Below are 23625 nucleotides of genomic sequence, written 5' to 3'. Positions count from 1 at the left end.
AGGGTCCCCGCCGTGGGTCTTTGGGGCACTTTGGCGGCGGATCCCGGAACGGAAGGACCCCCCGCTGCCGACTTACCGCCGAAGCGGGGGCCCCCTGCTGCCGAAGAGTCCCTGCCCCCGGAATCCTCTGGGTAGCCCTGCCCATGTATTCTCCTGCAGCTGGATTTGGCGGTTGGGAGGAGTGGGTTATGGGGGAAGCAGGGGTGCTTTGTGCCTCCACGGGAAAGCTGAGTGGTAGGGATAATGCCAGCCTCCAGGGTTGGGTACCTGTGACCAAGACTGACTGTTGTAATTTTGAAGCCTATGGAGGAGAGTTTCTTTAGCCTCCACACAAGCTCACTGCACCAAGCTCAGATACCATGGCTCAGGGTGAGGAGGGGAGGTTTTAGACTGGGGAAACCTGCCATAACACGGTAGTAGGACATGTCCTCAAGAGGCTATTATAGCCTCAGTCAGATGGGCCTAAGGACAAGGTGCAGTAATTCCCCCCACACACACCTTGGCTAGTAAGGAGTAGTGCAATCCAATTTTATCTGACAAAACTGAAAAGGAAAGAACTTTTACCCACTAAAATACGTTATCAAATTGAATGCACTTTTCCAAAAACAAATCTGGCTCTGTTTACTTTCCAAATTTATTTTGAATTATTCATTTTCTTTGAATAAGAGAGAGCAGTGTAAACTCTGCAATGTTAGAGGGAAAAGTCCAGCCTTTTGTAAAGGCCTTTTTTTCTAGCATCTTTTGGCATGCTTCCCTGGGTTTTAGATTACTCTGTATGGTGAAGCATTATGGAATAAGATAACACTGTTATCAAGGCACTAAAGAAAGGCTGAGTTCTAAAGAAATTGAGCCAGAATTTCTTTTCAAGGACAGCAGTTAGTGTATTTGAATAAGAACCAAATTCAACAAGGGAATAACTAATACAATTGATTTTAAGAAGCAAAAATAATATTTTGCTGTATTATGAATGTTAAGCTTGAATACAAAAAAGCAAAATGAAGTACAAGTGTGCTTTTCAGTCCCTATTTCAGCCGTAAGAGAAAAGCACATGCCATAGAAATGTCACTAGTTTACACTTACTACACATTGCAAACTCACTTTACAAGCAAGCAAGCAAATCAACATGATTTTATTTTTTAAAGTCTACTACTGGATCACCAAATATATTTGATCCATTTATTCTGACCACATGCAGTTTAATGTTATAATGTTTCACATTACAATAGTTAAGTTCATGCAATATGTTTTGTAAAAGTAATAAAGACTTTGTAACTACTGTGCTCTTGCTACTGTGTTAGGCCCTCATCTTGCAAGAAATGGTCAGGCTTGATTGTGACAATTATCTGGCTGCAGATCAGCAAAATAAAAATCAGTATTCACAAGCCTATTATCTACATCTAATTAAAATAATTGTTTATACTCCCCCCCGCATTATTGTGCATGTACAGAGTTTCTAAAACCTATTTCATGAAGAAAGTAACACTATAGAAACATGTTTAGAAGGAAATCAGACTATTTAAGGAATACTATAAATGTTGTGTATGTCAACCGTTGGCTAAAGCACTGACCTAAGCTATTCATTCCCTTCAAGACACATTGTTTAAACTTGTGTATCTCCACAGGCTAAGGGGCCCTTAGTAAAACCACGTGTCTGATCAATATTTGTACTAGAAAGGCCAATTGCAGCCCTGGCACAAACAGGTGAAACCCTGAGTGAGCTCAGTTAGAGCTGCATCCTCTTACAGCAGAGTCTACGTTTGTCCAGTGTTTCCTACCCCAGTATATTTCATGATCTCCAGCTTACGGTTATTAAAACAGGATGCTGTCCAACAGGGGGGAAAGTTGGTTCTCTTCAATACATGTTAGCTAAAGCTGTCGAACAACATGTGTTTCTCGTTTTACACTTATCACTCATTCTTAAAAATAGTATAACATACCATCTGTCACACAACAGCCATTCACAATTAATGAGATTTGGGCTGAGTTTGACTGTGAAAAGCCATTTAACATGAGTATCAGTGTGTGTATGATGAAGTGTTGTAAGCAATTCCCGGGAGCTTTTCCTTCCATACATTATATCATGACAACCAACTGTCTTCTCTCATGTACATACTGTTCTAGAAGCCTGGTTTATTGAGTCATCGCAGACAGCATGCTTAACTTAGGTGAGTATCATCCCAGACAAAATTAATATCATCTGGCCCCTTTTTCCATCAGACTGCTAAGAACAAGCATGCCCTGCTAGATGTTTGCGGCAGTGTGTGGAGTGGCTGACTGGAGGTCAAGAAAGATGCCCAAATGCAGAAATACACCACACCAGCAGCATTTTCCCCTCCTCTCTTAGTATAAAGTAACACGCTGAAATGGTTGCTGGTTTTCTGAACCTGCTTCTGACACTTTGCTAACTCTATCAACTGGTAATTGTGCCACTTGGGGGAAAGGGGAGGAGAGAGCAACCAACCTGTAGAAAAAACTTACACTCTCTCTGTATTTGGAAGGGAATTTCTCCTTCCAGTCTTACCATCATGCCACAAATTCCTCAATTTATAACTCCAAGAGTGAAATCCTGGCCTCATTCAAGTTAATGGCAAAACTCTCACTGACTTCAGTTGGGCCAGAATGCTAACCCTAGCAACTAAGGGTTTGATCCACAGTCCTCTAAAGTCAATGGAAAGACTCCCATTGACTTTAGTGGGCTGGGGCTGGGCTAGTGTTTGAGTCAAAAGGGTAGTGTGAACTCAAACGGAAACATCTTCAATAAGTCTGATACCCTTTTCAGTCTTAAGACGTCATTTAAATTAGACATAACTACACAATACACCAGGATGTATTTTAATTTATTCCATTTGAAACAATAGATAAGCCGTTTTTAAACAGAAAAGCTATATACATATTCTGATAGATAGCAAACAACAAATAAACGCAGGAACCTGAAAGGTATTCAGTTGCTGACTTTGTCTACAATACATAGTCATGGTACTTTAGCATTTTGAAACAATGATATGGCCCTGGTGATCAAGTTCATTAGGAAACAAAGACTGTGCTCTTCCTAACAACAAGACAATATTGCCTTAATAAATGTATACAATAAATTTTGTTTGCTTAAATTATTTGCTTATAGTATGAATCAAAAGGGAAAAAATAGGTTCTGATCCAGCAAGGTACCAAGCTTTGCCATCTGAGTAGTCCCACTGATGCCTACTAGGGAAAAATAGATGTCACTGTATTTTGAATCCTAACTAAAGTATATTCTTTACTGCCTGGAAATAGCCCAACTGAGCGCAAGTACCCAAAGCAGCAATAGAATCTGAATTGTACGCACACTTAAAGTAAGTACTATTCCTGTGTATGATTTTTAAAAGTTCTGGTGATAACAATGCAATATAATTAGGTCTGGCAATTTTTTTTGTTTAGTTTCAATAGACAGTATTCGTGTTTATTTTAAAGCATTTTTTGCAGATTTATAAGCATTTAAGATCTCAAAATTGTGCAAAATTATGGGCTCTAAGCATTTTCTAAAATCAATTTAAATTTTCACAGTTGTGGGATATTATGGGGGTTACACAATGGGGGGGAAATAAATATTTAATAATGGTAGGTGTAGAGATTCTGAAAAGTTGAAGTTTTATAACAGTTAAAACACACAAATATCCATATACCAAATTCTAATAAGTTCTCAAGCAGCTCGTTTCTTACTTTACCTATCTGTACATTTTGATTACCATCGATGGATATATTTTTTCATCAATTTCTGTGTGTACAGTGAAATTGATGTTTACTGACATTTACCGATAAAAAACTAATCCCTCTAAGCCTAAATATAATTTTCCAGTTAGAGAACAACCCAGCCACATAGATTTCCCTCTCTCAAGTGAGGTTAGAATGTTGAAGCTATTTATCATCCATTTGAACATTCTGGGACAAATTCAGCAAAAATAGTCTTCAAGATCAACTGTTCATTTTTTCTAGGCAATGCTTAGCTTTGGGAGCACTCTTGGTAACATTCCATCCAGCCTGTGTGATCTCTCCATTATCCATGATTCTCACAAACCTTAAGCTCATAATACAGTAGTACTTCAAGAATATGTAAAACTTGCCCTGGGCATGCCCTACCTCTTCCACCAAACCATTTCTTAGTTTTCAGAATGGAGAGAGGTAAGTAGTGGTGACCCCCAGGGATCTGTACTGGGCCCAGTCCTATTTAACATATTCATAAACGATCTGGAAAAAGGGGTAAACAGTGAGGTGGCAACATTTGCAGATGATACAAAACTACTCAAGATAGTTAAGTCTCAGGCAGACTGCGAAGAGCTACAAAAGGATCTCACAAAACTGGGTGACTGTGCAACAAAATGTCAGATGAAATTTAATGTTGATAAATGCCAAGTAATGCACATTGGAAAACATAATCCTAACTATACATATACAACAATGGGTTCTAAATTAGTTGTTACCACTCAAGAAAGAGATCTTGGAGTCACTGTGGATAGTTCTCTGAAATCATCCACTCTATGTGCAGCGGCAGTCCAAAAGCAAACAAAATATTGGGAATCATCAAGAAAGGGACAGATAATAAGACAGAAAATATCATATTGCCTCTATATAAATCCATGGTACACTCACACCTTGAATACTGCGTGCAGATGCGGTCGCCCCATCTAAAAAAAGATATATTGGAATTGGGAAAGGTTCAGAAAACGGCAACAAAAATGATTAGGGGTATAGAACGGCTTCCGTATGAGGAGAGATTAATAAGACTGGGACTTTTCAGCTTAGAAAAGAGACAACTAAGGCGGGACATGATAGAGGTCTATAAATTCATGAGTAGTATAGAGAAAGTAAATAAGGAAGTGCTGTTTACTCCTCATAATACAAGAACAAGGGGCCACCAAATGAAATTAATAGGTAGCAGGTTTAAAGCAAACACAAGAAAGTATTTTTTTCATACAACGCACTGTCAACCTCTGGAATTCATTGCCAGAGGGTGTTGTGAAGGCCAATACTATAATGGGGTTCAAAAGGGAGCTAGATAGATTCATGAAAGATAGGACCATCAATGGCTAGGTGTCCCTAGCCTCTGTTTGCTAGAAACTGGGATTGGGTGACAGGGCATGGATCACTTGCTGATAACCTGTCTGTTCATTCCCTTTGGGGCATCTGCCATTGACCACTGTCCGTAGACAGGATACAGGGCTTGATGGACCTTTGGTCTGACCCAGTATAGCCGTTCTTATGGTCTTATGATTTTAGCTTGGAAATGCACCTGACCCAAAACCTTGACCACCTCTGAATGGTGAGGATGTGCAGATCAAAGTCCGGTCTATGATTGGTCGAAAATTGATCAATCTGTATAAATCAGGAAGTCAGTTTAAAGGGCTGGTGATATTCTGAGAAGTGATTCTGTTAAAAAAATAAATAAAAAGAAGTGGTTGGGTTTATTATACTCCTTCTCCATGACTCTTCCATAGTAAATTGGTTCACTTTACAAGCCATAAGATTTTTTTTCTGAGTGTTAATACATGTCCAACAAGCTGTGTTCTTACTGCCCTTGACACATCACCACTGTGCAATAAAAGCTCTCCAATCAGAGATCAGTTGACAGGCTCATGGAGATCCCAGCTCTCTTTCCCATATTTCTTTTCGGACGTTTGCAATGGGTGGATCAGAAGGCAGGTAGGTGTGGGATTTTTGCTCAGCACACACTCCCTAAGTACAGCTGTACCCACAATGAGAGAATGCTGCCGTGTCCTTACTGCCATGAAGCGTGTGCAGCTCATTTGAGATGTTGTTGCCATTTCTGCAGCTAACCAAGAGGGGAATTTAAGTGCAACATATGGGGAGGAAGGATGGTTCAGTGTCTAGGGCCCTAGCTTAGGATTTGGGAGATCTGGGTTCAAATCTTTTACTTACTACAGACTTCCTTTATGGGGCAAATCAGTTGGCCTGTCTGTGCCTCAATCTCCTATCTGTTAAAGGGGGAAAATAGGACTTCCTACCTGAAAGGAGTGTTATGAGGCTAAATAGATATGCAGTGCTCAAATACTACAATAAGGGAAGCCAAATAAGTACTTTAGATAGAGAATACAGACTTACCTTCCCTGAAAGAGACTGCCCCACTCACCTCTTCTCTATGAGACCTACTGGGCTCCTTGGTTGGGCGATGCTTAATGCAGATTGATACATATTAGAAAGAAATTTTTAAAAAAACACACAGCTTTGAGCTGCTTAAAGGGGCCTTTGTTAGGAGCACACTGAAAGTTACAGGGGGAGCTGGTAGCAACCCTAATATTTAGGTTGCATATCAACCCATTACAACAGATCTTTTCAACCTTTCTTTTTTGAGAAGCTCTAACACCTCCATTGCTTTCAGCAGGCCTCTGACATGTGTGTATAAATTATGCCCACTAACACCTGCTAAAAAGGCTTAGTTCCTTTAAATTGGGCCTTCAAGTTTAAAATCAAACCTAGGAAGGAAAAATACCCTTTCTTATCTGTGAATCTGTTTCCCAGAGTGTCTCTCAATATTTCATTTTAAATTTCAATCTCCTAAGTTTCTTGATTCATCTAAAATATTTATTCTTCCTGAGCACCAGCATCAGTTTTTATTTCATTCTTGAAAACCGTGTGCGCGCCTGTGCTGATCTCTAAACCTGCAGGCTAAGAGACTGCTGATTTGCAAAATCCACATAGTATTAGATGATTTCAATTAAGGGCACATTTCTGCTGGCACTTGTAAATGTGCACTCTCCCCACCAGTGATATAGTGAAAGGAGATTGGTGGGGTAAGTAATGCATCCTTTGTTTCTGACTCCGAGGAAGAAAAAGAACTAATAAGGGAATCTGGGAATTCCAATGAATACAAAACTGATTTTTTTGTTTTGTTTTGATTTCGTTTGTTTGTTTGGCTGCAATGCCTATGAAATTGTATGCCTTGGAAGAAAGGCAGTTTGTCAGCAGGATACAAAGTAAAGATTCTTTGCTCAGAATCAGAAATAACCATAATGGGTGGTTAGGTTAGTATTTTTATGGTCCCCAGCCCACGCACGCAAGTCATTCATTTAACTAAGTGGAACACGGGAAGCTTTGCTTTAGCAGGGATGCTTTCATAACCAAACCAGAGTGTACACAGCCATGTTTAACTCCTTAGGAACACTTGTTATTTTCTCTTGGGGGATGTGGGGAGAGCATGGAGGGATAGCCTGCCCCCTGGGAAGGGAATAACCCAGAGGGATGGAATCTGAAGGAACCACAGGACCATTTATGTAATAAAAACTGGCAGCCAGCAATGCATTGCTGTGAGAGCTTGAAAACATTGTTTCTCAGCCATCAGTGGTTAAGAACTGCAGAAAGGAAACCCCCACAAAGAAAGGCAAGGGAGGTGAGGATACAGGATTCAAAAATCATATGGCACTGAAAAATAATTAAGAACAGTATTCTTGGGAGAAGTGGTTTCATTAAATTGTTTTCAGGTTGCAATTTTCTCTCATCTTCTCCCTCCCCTCAACAATCTTAAAGCAATAAAAGTATCAGATTGCTTTCTAGTGCTTGGATTCTCTTAAAAATGTCATTATTCAATTATCTGTCTATTCACTGGCCCTAAGGTCCAGCGGAGGAGATATTGTGAGCTTTCATTTAATGTTTTTAAACGCACTTCTGTCCACTTGTGATACAATAAAACTTTATTGAATTCTGTTCCCACATCACACTTAACATCCTTCACTTTTATTGATATGTGAGCCAACCCACTCTTCTGTCAGCAATAAGAAGAGTATTTCTAGCAAAGAAATTACCCTTTTTTCCATCAATACCACAACAGGGAAATGTGAATTCAACATATATGATTTTTTTAAACCAGTCTTTAACAAAGAGATGAATGATAGTTAAGTGTTGCTCCCCGCCCCCCACCTCACCTCCATCACCTTCTCAGCATTTAAAAATATAGGGGACTATTCTAAGGATGAGAGAGAGTTGGTCACCTGTTGATATTGACTAACCCCGTTCAGCCAGAGGGGAGAGAAGTCAGGACAATCTATCCCTTGTCAGAAGCCAGATCCATTTTTTTTTCTTAAAGCAAATAATTCCCAGAGTGAGTGAGGCTGGCGGAAGGGAGGACTAGGGATATATAATACAGCAGCCATTTTCAAAAGAGAACATGGGCTGGTAAAGTCATAAGAGGATACATTTTCAGAAAGAAATGGAGAGGCTTTCGGTGGACAATGCACTGTCACCAGCAAGTCTTCCTGCAACTGATGGAAGTTATGGAAAATTAGAGAAACAGGAGAAAAGAAAAACAAAACAATGCAAGGCAGGACGGGGGAACCAACAGAGAAAATATTCCATATGTTTTTCTTTGAGGGAACAGGCACAACAGTGTTCTATTGAGCATCAGTGTTCAAGGTCAGCTATCTCATCAAACTACAGACAATTCCCTCATGCTGCTCTACTGGAACATATACTCAACTTTCCTTTGCTGTTCAGCAAATATTTCCATTAATGCTATGGCAACATATATAGCCCATGATTTGAAACCTTACGGAGTAAATCGACAACTTAGACATGGCAGGCTGAGATTACATTCTAATGGAACGTGGGATGAAACATTAATGCTTTAATTACAAAAGCTGATGCACTTCTTCAGGAGAATAGCACATTGCAAAGCTTAATTCAAAAAGGTAACAGGGCACTAGGTTTCCTGAGAATAGCTCCACTATGCCACAGAAAATCTGCAATGGAGGCAGGAAATTGCCCAAAAAAACATAGTCCATTTTACCTCGGCAAATAGACAAGAAGGAATTCAGGTTTACTCAGTGGTGCTGTGCAAGCCACTTTTAACTTGTAAGGCACTCAAAAGACATCCTAAACCTCACCGTCTAGACTAAACCCAAAGCAGGAGTGACTAGGTAGGTCTTGTTGGAAGAAACTGGAGCATACCCATGAGTAGAGATAACGTCTGTGTTTGACTGGCCAAAAGATGGAAACCTTCACTGCACACAGTGTGTTGGCACTAATACGATCTGAAGTCACAAATGCAAGGAAGGGCTTGTCTACACTACCAGCCTGATTGACGGGCAGTGATCGATCTCGCGGGAGTCCACTTGTCGTGTCTAATAAAGACATGATAAATCGACTGCCAATTGCTCTAGCATCGACTCCGGTACTCCACCTCAATGAGAAGCACAAGGGGAATTGACAGAAGAGCGTCTCCTGTTGACACAGCACAGTGAAGACACCATGGTAAGTAGATCTAAATATCTTGACTTTAGCTACGTTATTCACATAGCTGAAGTTGCATAACTTTGATCATCCCCCGCCACCCCATAGTGTAGACCAGAATGAAGAGAGAGGTTCCACTCAGCCATTCATATATCACTTGCCCCAGCCGATGAGTGCTGCAAACTGCATGTGCACAGCATGCCCTACGGATGGCTGTGGCTGCAGAATTGGTCTCACTGTATCTCCTCAGCTGAGTTCCTCCCCGAAGGTGACCCAGACAGTGCTCTCACATGAAGAGAATGGGTGATCAGATGACTGGCCTGTTTGTCTTCTCAGAGGATAAACCCCTCCCCCATACACTGCTACAAGTCAGCAAACGAGACTGCTAGTAAATGGTGTGACAGCTTCACAGTCTGCAAGAAAGCCATGTGGTAGATAAGCAGGTAAATAAAGTGTTACCATCCCTATTTCAGAGGAAACAGACACTGCAAAACTCACATTGATTCCCTAGGGGCAGTGCAGCTCAGTGGAGTAAGCACAGGTTGTGGGGTTCAATCCTGGTCCCATTAAAGCCAAAGGCGGTTTTGTCATTGACATCACTGAGGTAGGATTTCACTCCTGGATTGTAATGTTGCTCTCGACACTCTCTTGCTGAGTGAACCACTTTCACCGTGAAAGCCACAGGATGATTGTTCCCTGCCTCATGCGGTGGGGATGCTGTGGGGCATAACTAAATAGTGTTTGCAAACCACTACAGAAGTGTAACACCTTGCCAACGCCAGGCACTGGCAAGAACAGAATAGAGAAATTCTGGTGTGAAAGCCCTGTGCTCACTTGCCTTTGGCGGAACAGGGACACATGGACACGGACACTCCCACACAATGTGCCAGGTCCTTCGCTGGGATATGGTGGTGTAGCTCTCTGTAATTAATGGAGCTATACACCAGCTGAGGATCTGGCCCATAATGTTAATCACAAATGCTGCAATTTTTGCAAATCAGAACTAGGAAAAGTCAGAATTCACCACAATGATTATCTCCGCCTCCAGCCTTGTACAAAGATTACTCCAGTAGGTATTAAAAAACCCACAGCCATACAACACCCTAACCTGATTTTAAAGGCATCATTTTTCACATTTGGATCATTAAAAACATTCAATCCCTACTGTACATTTGGTACTGAGCAGCCTACCACAAGAGTTATTTTACATCTTGCACATAAGACCGATTAGCACCTCAGGGCATAATATTCACATATTACCTTCCTCACAATGCACCACTATTCTTCTTTGTTTTCTATGCAACAAAGGCTATTGGTAATGACTAGTTCTTTACGAGAATGATCTCAGGAGGAAATAATACATGTCATGTAAATTGCAAATCGTAAGAAATACGACTTATGGTAAGTACAACCTCCTCCGCCCCCACTCTCCCCCATATACACCTTTTGTTTTTTTGGGGTTTTTTTGGTAATGAAATGAAACACGACCTTGCTAGTAGGTCACCTGCAAACTAGTAATTTTGTATAAAGCTCTATGGGTCACATCCAAAGCACACTGATGTCCATCTTTTCATTGCTTTCAATGGGTTTTGAATCAGCCCCAATGTAAGACATCAGTTGTTGCATCTAGAAGCTTCATGGTTTTTGTTTTTAATACTCAGACATGGACATAGTCCTAATGTTGAGCCCTGTTTTCCTCAATTGGCTGAGACAGACTAAGGGTCCCTTGGCGGAGTACGTCACTTTTGTTCAGGGACAAGGGCAGTGAGTGCTTTTGTTTTAATTGCATCCCTCGCTTTTCAGTTCCCAGCCATTTCTCGACAGCCACATCACCTTTCAACCCTTTCAGTCCCCACAGCAGACGAGCAGCCAGTTCCTCGGTGAGAGGTGTGTACAGTTTGAGGGACTGTAAGCATGAGCAAGGAAGCACATAACTTTCCCTGAGGAGATCATGCTTGTCACTTCCAAGACACATTCCTTCTCCGGTGGCTTGACATCCAAGCACGAGCCTATTTGTTTATGATCCCAGCTCTCTTCTTCCACGGGTCAAGTGCCGTGCTTCAGAAGAATAAAATGTTTTCTGGCTGGCTCTCACTACTCAATCCCACACATATTAAACTAATTAGGGAAGACCAGGGGTGATTTTAGTTTTGCCTAATTTGTTCCCGGAGGTGCACGATTTGAGAGCTTTAAGAAATCCAAGGTAAGAAACCCAGAAATGATTTAGTTTTGCATGACTTTATTCTTTAGTATTGCTAACCAAATATTTATATAACTCTTTGCGATATACAATTTTTTTGATAGCAGAATTGTAAATGAGTCCTGCTGCTATGAAAAGCAAATTCTGAAGCATGCTTTACTTTTTGGTAACGCTGATTTTGCTCTATTAAAAATATAACACTACAACCACAGATGAAAGTTTTTCCTAAACCTAGAAAAAAATTAAGGCTTTCAGGGCCTGCACGTAACTTCCCTTAATCATTTCAGAAACTTACAGTTTCATAATTCCTACCATCAACATTATGCTTTCATCAATTAGCTTCCTATTTGCTTGTCCCTGTGAGGAGATGTAATATGGGACTTAAAAGGTAACAATAAAATGGCACTAATTAAAATAACATCGATCAGTCTAAAAAAAACTTTGATATACAAATTACAATCAGAAAACTGTATAGTGAGCAATAAAAAAACCCACCCTAATTAATAGTAGTGTTTCATTTAACAGGAGCATCCATCACACAATGAGTGAGATTTTCAAACCCTCATCAACTGAATCTAGTGTGGTGTGTACACTTTTGCCAATTTTGTCATTGAGTGGTGGTTTGTTTCCCCCCGCCCCCATGGGTTCAAGGCCTAATCTGCAAGCAAAATGAGATCTCTATCAATGAGAAGTGAAAATATATTAATATACATACTGTAAGGGACACATTCATACTGCACTTCCAGGTATTTGTACGTTCCCGGGCAAGGGTCTGGAAACACATCAGGGCCAGCTACCACTGCACACTGTGTACGATTACTGCATCTGAAAGGCAAAGAGAATGACAATCAAAATACAGATGGAGAAGATGTTGGGTAAAATGTTCATAAGTGTCCAAGTTACTTAGGCATCTAAGTCCCATTTTCAAACGTGATTTCCCTGCCTCAGTCTCACTGACTTTCAGCGGAGCGTGGGAGTACATCACTTTTGAAAATGGGGCACAGGCTCTTATGTCACTCAACTGCTTTTTTACCCATTATTTATAATTTTAGTTCCATCTAAGCTACTGAGAGCTAATAGTTTTAAGTTGTTTGGGATTTCTTTTTTTAAGAATTGACTTACTTTTTATTGTTTTTTGTATGGCAGTTATACAAGAGAATATCTGAAGTGTATCCATTCAGTGTACCCAGGACATCAGCAGCAAATTTAAAGCATGTAGCATGCAGCTGAAATATCCACTGAGGTCCTGATCCTATAAAGGGACCTACGCAATCAGACTCTCATACCCGAAGGGGCTCCCACTGAAGTCCACGAGATTATTGATAAAAATATGAGCCTTGACAGATTAATTTATTTAGGCCCTAATCCTGCAGACACTTTTGCATGTCTTTTAGTGATTGTGGGATCAGGGCCTTAAATTATACTAAATGGTCACAGATATGTCACTATGGAGACACTTGTTCAAAAGACAAGAGACCTGATTCCACAACCCTTTCAAGGATGACTCGCAGGATTAGAAGTTGCACAACTGGGCCCAACATTTGGAACTAGATTATTCATAGTCAGTAAAACAATAATCAATCTTTAAAATCTAAACAAACAAAGTTAACTGCATTAACTGTGTCAGTGACTTGATTATAAATTATTGCACCCATTAATTGAAAAATGCTGACATAGTTTAAACCCAAAATGTTGTGGCTTTTCTTTGCTTGTAAATGTTTTAATGTTGTTTTTATTTCAGTGGAAACAGGAGTTGTATTTTTTAAAACCACTCTCTGTCAATGTTGGAAATCTAAACTGCATTGTGCTAAAATGAATGGGAACAGAAATCTAATGTAACTTTAAGTTGCACTGTTCAAGACAAAGTGCAAAGAGTAAACCAACATATGTCAGATTTAGTATTAGTTGTAACTAAACACATACTTTTAAATGAACAAGAATATGATATTCATATCAACAGTGCCCCTTTAAATAGCATTCTATAGAATAATGATGTATAATTCAAAAAGGTGACTGGAAACAGTGACAAACAGGAAAGATACAATCAGTCATCAAGTAAACTGTCTAAAGAACCGAGCTGTTCTGCTTTAATGCCTAAAGAATGGTATTTTACACCCAAATGCACAGTACATTTATATTTGTCATACAGAGCTGCAATGCATGTGACTCAGATATTACATATTTCCAAAAGTAAGCTTGTTCTCACTGGAGAGCCGATTCTACAGACACATTGAGGCAAAAGCTACATTACTCAGGCAAATAATCTCTTTGATGTTAGCAGGGCTAATCATGTAAGTGAAGTTATTTGCATGTATAAATGGTTGCACTATTGAGTGCAGAAATATGTCCTCCATTTGACACACATGCTTGACTCCCCTTAGTGTTACTGAAAAATTTGTGTGTGCATCCAGAGTTGAAAGTATACATTTGCACTGGGTATCTTCCTAAAGGAGCTATTGGAATATTTGATTAATGTGTTTCGGATACAGACTCATTTAGCAAACAGTGGTTCTAAACAGAAAATTCCTGAAGTGTTTGTTCAGGGGGAAAAATGACAATATACGCCTTCATTTTCATCCCCTTTCCATACTGGATATAGAATTCCTTGGGGATAGAGCATTGCAGTTACTTTCAATAAAATGCTTCTTCCTCTGATATGACATTGGACCTCTGACCCCACCTTTCTATTGGCAGAAGCACCAGCATCCAGAGTAGAACTCATTTAGCTCTGGAGTGGAAATGTTTTGTGTTTACCTGAGGCTACAGTTTGTCAGCCTTAATGAGGATTTTATTTTAGCCCATAAATTAAAACGGATTCATTAGTGAGTGCCTTAAGCTCAATATTTAAAAAAAAAATTACAGAAAGATTAATAAAACCTGATACCCTACTCATCAGGCAATTTAGCAGGATAACAGATAATCCAGAGGGCTGGAATGTTCTAACGTTTGCCGATTGAGATTTATGCCAGACGATGATTGTCACAGACAAGAGACTACTTTTATCATATAAATGGAGGAATAAATGTATTAACTTGAGGGCTAATTTTGTTGTCCTCACCCTTGCTACTGTGAGACAGGTGGCTTGGCAAGGATATACAGATAGTTAGGACAGTGTGTGCAGGCAGGCTTCCAAGCAGAGACTTTGAACATAATCCAAAATTTTACTTCCAACAAAAAGCTTTTATTGAGCTCAATGTGCCTTTCAAAATGCAATAGTGTTGGACTAATCCATAGTGTCTATGGCTTCATGGACAGTCCCCGCCATGTTACATTGAACAACAATAATGCATCTAAAAGGTATGCTTCGAAATCATGAGTCAGGCTCAAAAAAAATAATGAGGTTGGCTTCAAAATCATAAAATGTAAATAAATAAATAAACTGAGTTCTTTTTATTTACTTTCTTATTTCTGTAGCCTTGAGGGATGCACTCGCTTCATATTTTAAGGTTTTTCTCTGTAACCATGCCAGCAAGAAATTTGCTTTTGTTTTGTTTTGTAAGTGAAAGCTCAGCTTCTCATGTTAGCAAATGAACCAAGGTGCTGATGCTTTAAAAAACAAACAAAAAAAAACCCATCACCAACACCCCCACACACATGTACACACACATACAAATATTGTGGGAATTGCAATAAAATCACAAGAGTTGGCAATCCTGGACACAGCAACTTTCCAAACACACATTCTCAGCGTAGGTCCTGAATTCGAACGCAAATCTTTCACTCTCTTCCAGAACAGTGTGTGATCTGGGACACCACCTGTACCTATTGGGTTCCGGGAAGTGGGCAGGCTTCTGCCCGCCCACTGCTAAAGGATCCCCCCCTCCCCCCAGCCTAAGGGGAGGATCTACAGGACCTCAAAAATCCAACTGAGTTCGGAGGGGGGGAGACACCACCTGTATCTATTGGGCTTCTGGGAACTGGGTGGGCGGAAGCCCGCCCAATGCTAACGGATCCCCCCCTCAGCCTAAGGGGAGGATCTACTGGACCTCAAGAACCCAACTGATTTCGGGGGGGGGCGGGGACACACCACCTGTAGCGGGGTGGACACCCGCTCCTGCCCTGAAGGGCTTAAAACAGCCAGGAAGAGGGCTATGGCTGGGGCAAGAAACCTGGGTTGATTGGGGGAAGTGGCTCAGCTGTGGGCCATGCCCCAATCAGGCCACAGCTGGCCTATATAAAGAGGCAGTGAGCCAGGAGCCTGGTCAGTCTCTCTCTGTTTGTAGAGGGAGATGGGCCTGGCTGCAGGGAGCTACAGACTGGGTACCTGGGTGAAGCAGGGCTGGGGAAAGGCAGAGGAGCTGGGGAGCTGCAGCCTGGAAAGCTCCAGGCTGCGGCCTAGCATTGGGCTAACAGGTACTGGGGGTTGCAGAGGGCAGCCCAGGCAAAGGCAGCAGGTGCAAACCCTCCTTGCCAGTGATGAGTGGCTGGTACTGCAGTCTGCCCCAGGGTGTGAGGCTAGACAATGACTGGCAGTAGCCTTATACTGAGGTGAGGTGGGACAGTGAGTGGGGGTTTCCTGGGGAGGGGAGACCCTGAGAGAAAGGGGTTACTGGGGGGAGGGCAGCGTCCCAGCTAAAAGGGCACCGGGTCCAGGGAGGGACATGGGGGCCAGAGGACAGGCGGATCACCTGCAGAGGGCGCTCCGAAGCTGGAATGAGCTAATTCCCGGAATACACCAGCAGGATGCGCCGCAGGGGTGAGTCCGCACCTCTACACCACCAAACAGACCAAAAGGATCAAGCATTAAGGGAGGGAGGGGTGTGACAGTAGCTTATAAATTACCAGCAATAACTACTAGTTAGTTCGCAAAGTGTAAAGGTTGGTTGGGAGCAGTGGGTCACCCACCAAATTAAGAACTTAAGAACAGCCATACTGGGTCAGATCAATTGTCCATCTAGCCCAGCATCAATCATAGAATCATAGAATATAAGGGTTGGAAGGGACCTCAGGAGGTCATCCAGTCCAACCCCCTGCTCAAAGCAGGACCAATTCCCAACTAAATCATCCCAGCCAGGGCTTTGTCAAGCCTGACCGTAAAAACCTCTAAGGAAGGAGATTCCACCACCTCCCTAGGTAACCTATTCCAGTGCTTCACCACCCTCCTAGTGAAAAAGTTTTTCCTAATGTCCAACCTAAACCTCCCCCACTGCAACTTCAGAGCATGGGGTTGCATCCCTGCCCATCCTAGCTAATAGTCATTGGTGGACCTATCCTCCATGAACTTATCTAGTTCTTTTTTTAACCGTGTTATAGTCTTGGCTTTCATAACGTCCTCCGGCAAGGAGTTCTACAGGTTGATTGTGCACTGTGTGAAGAAGCACTTCCTTTTGTTTGTTTTAAACCTTCTGCCTATTGATATAGTATTGAATAGTTGGGATTATGTTTTCCAATGTGCATTACTTGGCATTTATCAACACTGAGTTTCATCTGCCACTTTGTTCCTCAGTCACCCAGTTTTGTGAGGTCCCTTTGTAAACCTTTGCAGTCTGCTTTGGACTTAACTATCTTGAGTAGTTTTGTATCATCTGCAAATTTTGCCACCTCACTGTTTACCCCCTTTTCCAGATAATGTATGCATCTGTTGAACAGCATTGCTCCCTGTACAGATCCCAGACGGACATCACTATTTACCTCTCTCCACTGTGAAAACTGACAATTTATTTCTACCCTTTGTTTCCTGTCTTTTAACCAGTTACTGATCCAGAAGAGAACCTTCCCTCTTATCCCATGCCAGCTTACTTTGCTTAAGAGCCTTTGGTGAGGGATCTCATCAAAAACTTTCTGAGAATCTAATTACATTATATCCACTGGATCACCCTTGTCCACATGCTTGTTGACCCCCCAAAGAATTCTAGTAGATTGGTGAGACATGATTTCCCTTTACAAAAACCATGTTGATTCTTCCCCAACAAATTGTATTTGTGTCTGATAATTCTGTTCTTTGCTATAGTTTCAACCAGTTTGCCTGGTACGGAAGTTAGGCTTACCGGCCATTAAAAAATTTCTTCAATAGCATTTAACTTCCACATTCAAAAGGATGCCTTTTTGCTTCTAACTGCTTTTTTACTTTGTTGTTTAGCCACAGTGGCACTTTTTTGGTTCTCTTACTGTTTGTTTTTTTTTAATTTGGCGTATACATTTAAATTGAGCCTTTATTATGGTGTCTTTAAAAAGTTTCCATGCAGCTTGCAAGGATTTCACCTTTGGCCTTTTAATTTCTCTTTAACTAACTTCCTCATGTTTGTGTACCCCCCCCCTTTCTGAAATTAAATGCTACAATGGTGGATTTGTTTGGTGTCCCCACCTCCCACCACAGGGATGTGAAATTTTATTATGTTACGGTCACTATTACCAAGCAATTGAGCTATATTCATTTCTTGGACCAGGTCCTGTGCTCCACTTAAGATTAAATCAAAAATTGCCTCTCCTCTTGTGGGTTCCAGGACTAGCTGCTCCAAGAAGCAGTCATTTAAGGTGTCCAGAAACTTTATCTCTGCATCCCGTCCTGAGGTGACATGTACCCAATCAATATGGGGATAGTTGAAATCCCCCATTATTATTGTTTTTTTTTTAATTTTATAGCCTCTCTAATCTCCCTAAGCATTTCTAAGTCGCTTTCACCATCCTGGTAAGGTGGTCGGTAATATATCCCTACTGCTATGTTCTTATTATTAAATCATGGAATTACTAACCATAGAGATTCTAGGGTAAAGTTTGGTTCATTTAAGAGTTTTACTTCATTTGACTCTACACTTTCTTTCACACACAGTGTCATTCCCCCACCAGCACAACCTGTTCTGTCCTTCCGATATATTTTGTACCCTGTTATTACTGGGTCCCATTGATTATCCTCATTCCACCGAGTTTCTGTAATGCCTTTCTATCAATATCCTCATTTAATACGAGGCACTCAGGTTCACCCATCTTAGTATTTAGACTTCTACCTCTATTTATTCAGGGTTATTTAATCAGACCCTACTAGAATTGAAGGGCCACAAGCTTCTCTCAGATACTTGTGCATAACTCTCCCTGACCTCAGAGGGAGGAGCCTCTCAGGGTAGAGGGTGGGATCTCCCCTCTACACAATAACACAGAACAGGACTAGAGAGAGATTTTCTTTGCAGAATTTCTCCCATATCAGTCCATGGGAGTAGGGTCTGCTCTACACCTCAGCCTGCTGCAAAAGGAGCTGTGAACTCCAAAGTGATACACAGGAGGACAGAGCCACCTGTACTGAGACGCTGCATTTCCATAACAGCTCCACAGCATAGGTGCTCCTTCTGCTTTGGCAGGGCATCTCATTGGAGGCAACTCCCATCCTTGCTGTGGGGAGGACCTCGGTAGGTAAAGTCATCTCCACAGGCCAAGGGAGAAATGGTGGATGCCCCATTAGCCTTGCACCAACCCAACATGGGTCTGCCCACTCCCAGCACCAACAATTCCTGCAACCTTTCCTCCTTGCATAGCCCAGCTCCTTTGCAGGGAAGAAGTTGATTTGTGAATCAACATTAGTTGATTCAGTTTTTGCCAATACCAGGCATTCAAAAATGAGGATTCACACCCCAAATAGTCATGATATTGGCTTAAAAATCATGAGCTGTGGGTTGGTTTTTTGTTTTAAAGATACATTCTGCATTCTCTTTATTTGTGTTCTGTGTGAGGATTTTTGGAGCCTTGAGGGGCCACATTTTGAAGTTTCTCTAAAACCATCAGAGCTAGAAACTTACTTTAAAAATAAAAGAGTTGAAATTATCATGAATCACATGACTCCAGGAGCGGGAGAGTTGGGTGGAGGGAGAACCACCCATTGTTGAGAGACTCATGATAAAACTACAAGAGTATGCAGCACTGTTGATACAAAGAGCATCATCTCTTTTCCATACGGATTCCAGCACATTTCATATTTGTAGCAAAAACTTATCCTGTATTTGGCAGTTTAGTTTCTTCTTACTATGCCAACATAAACCACTCAGGTGTTCACTCTAACAAACTTAAAGAGAAAGGCAATTGGAAAATCCTGATATCAGTGGCTCAGTTGTTCCTGTCATAAGTCAGGCTATTACATTTTTAAAGGGGGAGGCAAAGAATAACTGATCATAGTTACTGCTCTGTTTTCAGTACTTTCACTCTCACTTTTTCCACTGACACCACCACTTTGGAGCCCCCTGAGCTCGGTGGTGTTTCACGAGGCAGATAAAGTCCCTTCTGACAGACAGTGACATAGCAATGGAAATGTGTTTGTAGTATTCAGAAGGAAGGAGTGGGGAATCATGGCTTACACCAGCCCCAACAAACCAGCTCGCAAGGAGCAGCAGCTACGTGATTGAGTTCTTCTTTGTAAAGCATAAGATTATGTGCTGAATCCTGTGATTTGTTGGCACTGATTGCAAAGCAGACTTAGTGAGATGCATTAAGGCAAACAGAGACCAGAGACTGGATGACTCAAGCGATTGGAATGAGATATAGATACACACTGGTCATCTTAATCATAGTGAGATGGATGGATGACATTTAAGGAGTTATGTACCTATAATGAAAACTATGTTCTTAAAGTCTGTAACTTAAGACAGGCCACCCGAAGGTGATAAGCAGGTTATCTTCAAGCAGGGCATAGCAGACCTTACCTCTCTCTGGCTGGCCATTGTATATTGTGCATCTTATAATGCAAGTCTAGGCATATGAAGCCACTAGCTAATCAAGAATGCAAAGTTGACAAGTGAATACAACATCTACAGGAAGAAAGACACAGTAGGGGTTGTCCTGTTTAACTAAATTTAAAGGATTAGTCTGGTATGATACAAATGCAGAGAGATACCCAGTATCCTTCACCTAGGGGACAAACTGCCATCGTGCTTCTCTTATGAACGGAGGGTGACAGCCAGGCTGGTTGTTAACCACTGGGAGAAAAACTTGGGGTGAGCCAACCTTCACTAGACCAGGCAAGCGTCTTGTTAGTGAAGTCTAGCCTATAGAATGTGCATTATGATTTTATTTTGCATGTAACCAATTGTTACCAATACTTCTACCTGCTATGATTTGAATCACTGTTCTTTGTTGAATAAACTTATCCTTGTTTTCTCCATAAAGAAATCAAAGTGCTGTGAGTTGAGGAGAACAGTGGTCCCGTGGCATAACTGATAAGCTGGGGAGAGGGGGATAAGTACTCCTTTGGGAACAGCAGATCTCTGAATCCTGTGGGTGGCCCATGGAGCAGGGCTGGGATCTGCAGGGAGAGGCACAGAGGAAACGGGGTATGCCTACTGCTTACCTGCAGATAGCTTGAGCTTCCCACGGCCGGTGCAGTCAGGGACCTGACCTATGGCAGGCACAGAAAAGGCTTCCTCACACTAAGGTGGTGGCGAGATGTCTCATGGCTCTGGGTGCCCCCAGGGGGCATCACATCCACCTCAGCCTCCTCCCAATCCTGGGCTGCTCTTGGGGCAGGAGAGGCTCAGACAGCGTTCTGGGGCTGTCCCAGGCCCGGGATCTCTGCAGGCTGCCCTGTGCTGACGACCCACCTGGCCCCAGTCGCACCCCTATGGCAGGGCCCATGATGGGGCCCTCAGACGGCAGCCCTCTAGCTGTGTTCTGAAGTGCCTACACCAAGGCACTCATCCAGCTGGAACCCAGGCTTTTGGACACCTTTGATCTGCTCCAGCCTGTGTACCTAGCGCCATGGGGCAGAGGGTGGGGCTTCCCCTCCCAGTGCAGACAGGGACCATCTCACATCACACTGTGCCAGCTGGCTGCGGTGAACCCGAGGGCTCACTCATATTCACTTTGGAGGAGGCATCACCCTCGGTCTGGGGTTCACCTTGTCCAGCAAACACCATGTCAGATGTGACCCTCCCTGTCCAGGCTGAGCTTCAGCATCATGTTCTAACACCGTGCTGTGTCCAGCGTAGATGAGCCCACTCTCCCCAGTGGTGGACAGGATCCTAGAGGACTATGTCAGTACAGCCATTCACAGCAGAGCTGGTTTGGGGAAAGCGATCTACCCCAAGACCACTCTCCCACCCCCATCAGAAAAAGGGTCCAGCACAAGTTATTTTCTTCCCATTGCCTTAAAATAACACATCTGAAACCCCCCTCATTCCCTGTCTCCTCTTTGCAAATGAGTCGTCTTCTCTCCTCCCACCCCTGTCCAACTTCTGTGCCCAAATCCTGCAGTCTCTCCTCCCTCAGTGTTCCTGCCCTCCCCCCCAGCTATTCTATGAAGGGAGGAGAATCTGCTGCTGCTCTGTCCACAGCCTGGCACCTGCCCTGCACACTCCCAGGGGAAGGGGCCCAGTCATGCAAGGAGCTGAGCCGGATGCAGCCTCCTGCTTGTGAAGAATTTATTGGGCCCCTAGACGCAAGGGGCTGCAGCAGCCTCCTACCCATTGAGCCAAAGAACTGATCAGTGGCCAGTTGGGGGAGAGATCTTCACACTCCCCCCCCTCCCTAGCCAGCCAAAAGGTACACGCCCGGACGTTCCTATATCACGAGCAATGTCGTCTCTGTATACACACACACTGCAGACATGCCAGACTGCGTCTCTCGTGCCAAGAGGCAATATATGATGCTGGAGTGTTTCTATAACAAGGTTTAGCTCTGAAGGAGAGCTTCCTTTGCATATGGGAAGAACAGGCGTCACACCCAGCGTTCCGATGCCTCTGCCAGAGCGAATAATATCAGCTGTGAAGTCCCAGAAACCATGAAGCAAACTGTTCACCTCTGGGCATTTCCCAGTCAACACACCAAGAATACTCCTGTACTCCTTGAGGGCAGAACTTTACTAGCTACTGTCCGCTGCAGAACAGATCCGATGTGTCGGTCTGTGCTATGCGGCCAATCCACACGCATGCTATTTAGGTTATTTAATAGTTACCAAAATTGCTATTCCACATCCTCATAGACTCTAAGGTCAGAAGGGACCATTATGATCATCTAGTCTGACCTCCTGCACAACGCAGGCCACAGAATCCCACCCAATCCTGATGGATCCAAAAGTGTGAGGGTGGGAGGGAGCCCCCCGCCTGCACCTGGGCAAGCCGTGTCCCAGTCACCAGATTTAAATGGGAACTAGGTGCCTAAATACCTTTGAAAACCTAGGCCCTGCTGCTCACCTGTTTCCCATACATTCTCTCCCTCCTTTTATCGCCTTTCTGTATGTCTCTTACTTTCAAGTTCTGATCCCCCTCCCACCACACACACACACACTTACACGGTACTTATATGGCCCCATTACGATACTAGCTGATCACTTTACAATGTTTACTCCCCTCAGTACACCTGAGAAGTAGGCAAGTGCTACGTCCCCACTGTACAGACCACAGAGCCACACAGTGGCGGAGAACAGAATGGAACTTTGGTCTCTGATTCTCAGGCTAGGGCCCTAAGCACCGGCCCATCCTTCCTCAATACGTGATTCCTAGCGCTCGCCTCCCTGCTCTCTGCCCTGCAAAGTTCTCTCCCTCTTTCTAAACTTATTCCCCTTCCCTTCTCCTTCTCTCTCTTCCCCCACCCCACCTCAGCTTCCCTCCCTTGCTTTCATTCTCTAGCTCCACTGCATTCTTAGTGACTTGTAAAACACTTTGCCAGGAACCGTTCCACCTGGGCTCCCAGATGATGGACACGTGTTGGCATTCTGGAGAATTCTACATTATTTGTTTAGAAGGGGAGAGAGAGACAAAATCACCTAAACCTCCCCAGGGGTGGGATAAAAACCTCTAGTGGCCCCCAGACTGATTTAAGAAAACATCCTTTGAAAATGTTCTGGTTCTCTTTCTATCCCCATAACTTCTCCTTCTGTTCTTGTGGTTTCCTTCTTCTATTCACAGCATTTGTCCTTCTACCCTGCTTTGGCTCCGCCCCAGTGACTGATTCCTGCTTGTTCATGTGTGCCGGATCTTCTCCAAGTGCCCGCCTGACCCTAAGCTGGAAAAGTCTGGCATGCTCTGCTTTTCAGCTCTCTATGTCTGATCATAGGATCTTCTCTCTTGCTCCAGCTGGTTCTGACCAGAATGCCCCAGCATCACAGCAGATGGCTCTGTGGTTTTGACAATCTCTCATCTGGAGGACAGGTAGAAAAGGACTCTTTCCAATTAGAACTAGCCAACAATATGGGTGCATATCGCAAACTAGCCACTCTTTGACCCTGCTCTCAAGCTGTTCATATCCAAGTCCACAACACGTCTGAGCTAAGCTGTTATAGAAAACAAGTCAAAAGA

General features: G+C 42.8%; 1 protein-coding gene across 13 annotated transcripts in view; it reads right to left on the bottom strand.

Moving 5' to 3' along the window:
• ADGRL3 (adhesion G protein-coupled receptor L3) overlaps positions 1-23625 on the bottom strand; it is an 834374-nt gene that overhangs the window by 366098 nt on the left and 444651 nt on the right. For all 13 annotated transcript variants that reach the window (XM_045018219.1, XM_045018220.1, XM_045018222.1 and 10 more), the window contains one exon: positions 12129-12238. In XM_045018219.1, coding sequence (XP_044874154.1) covers positions 12129-12238 — 110 coding nt within the window. The remainder of the gene's footprint in view (positions 1-12128; positions 12239-23625) is intronic.

The sequence above is a fragment of the Mauremys mutica genome, chromosome 5 (assembly GCF_020497125.1).
Source record: "Mauremys mutica isolate MM-2020 ecotype Southern chromosome 5, ASM2049712v1, whole genome shotgun sequence".
Taxonomy (NCBI): Eukaryota; Metazoa; Chordata; order Testudines; family Geoemydidae; genus Mauremys; species Mauremys mutica.
The sequence above is the reverse complement of the archived record's forward strand: the minus strand, read 5'-3'. Positions and strand labels throughout refer to the sequence as shown.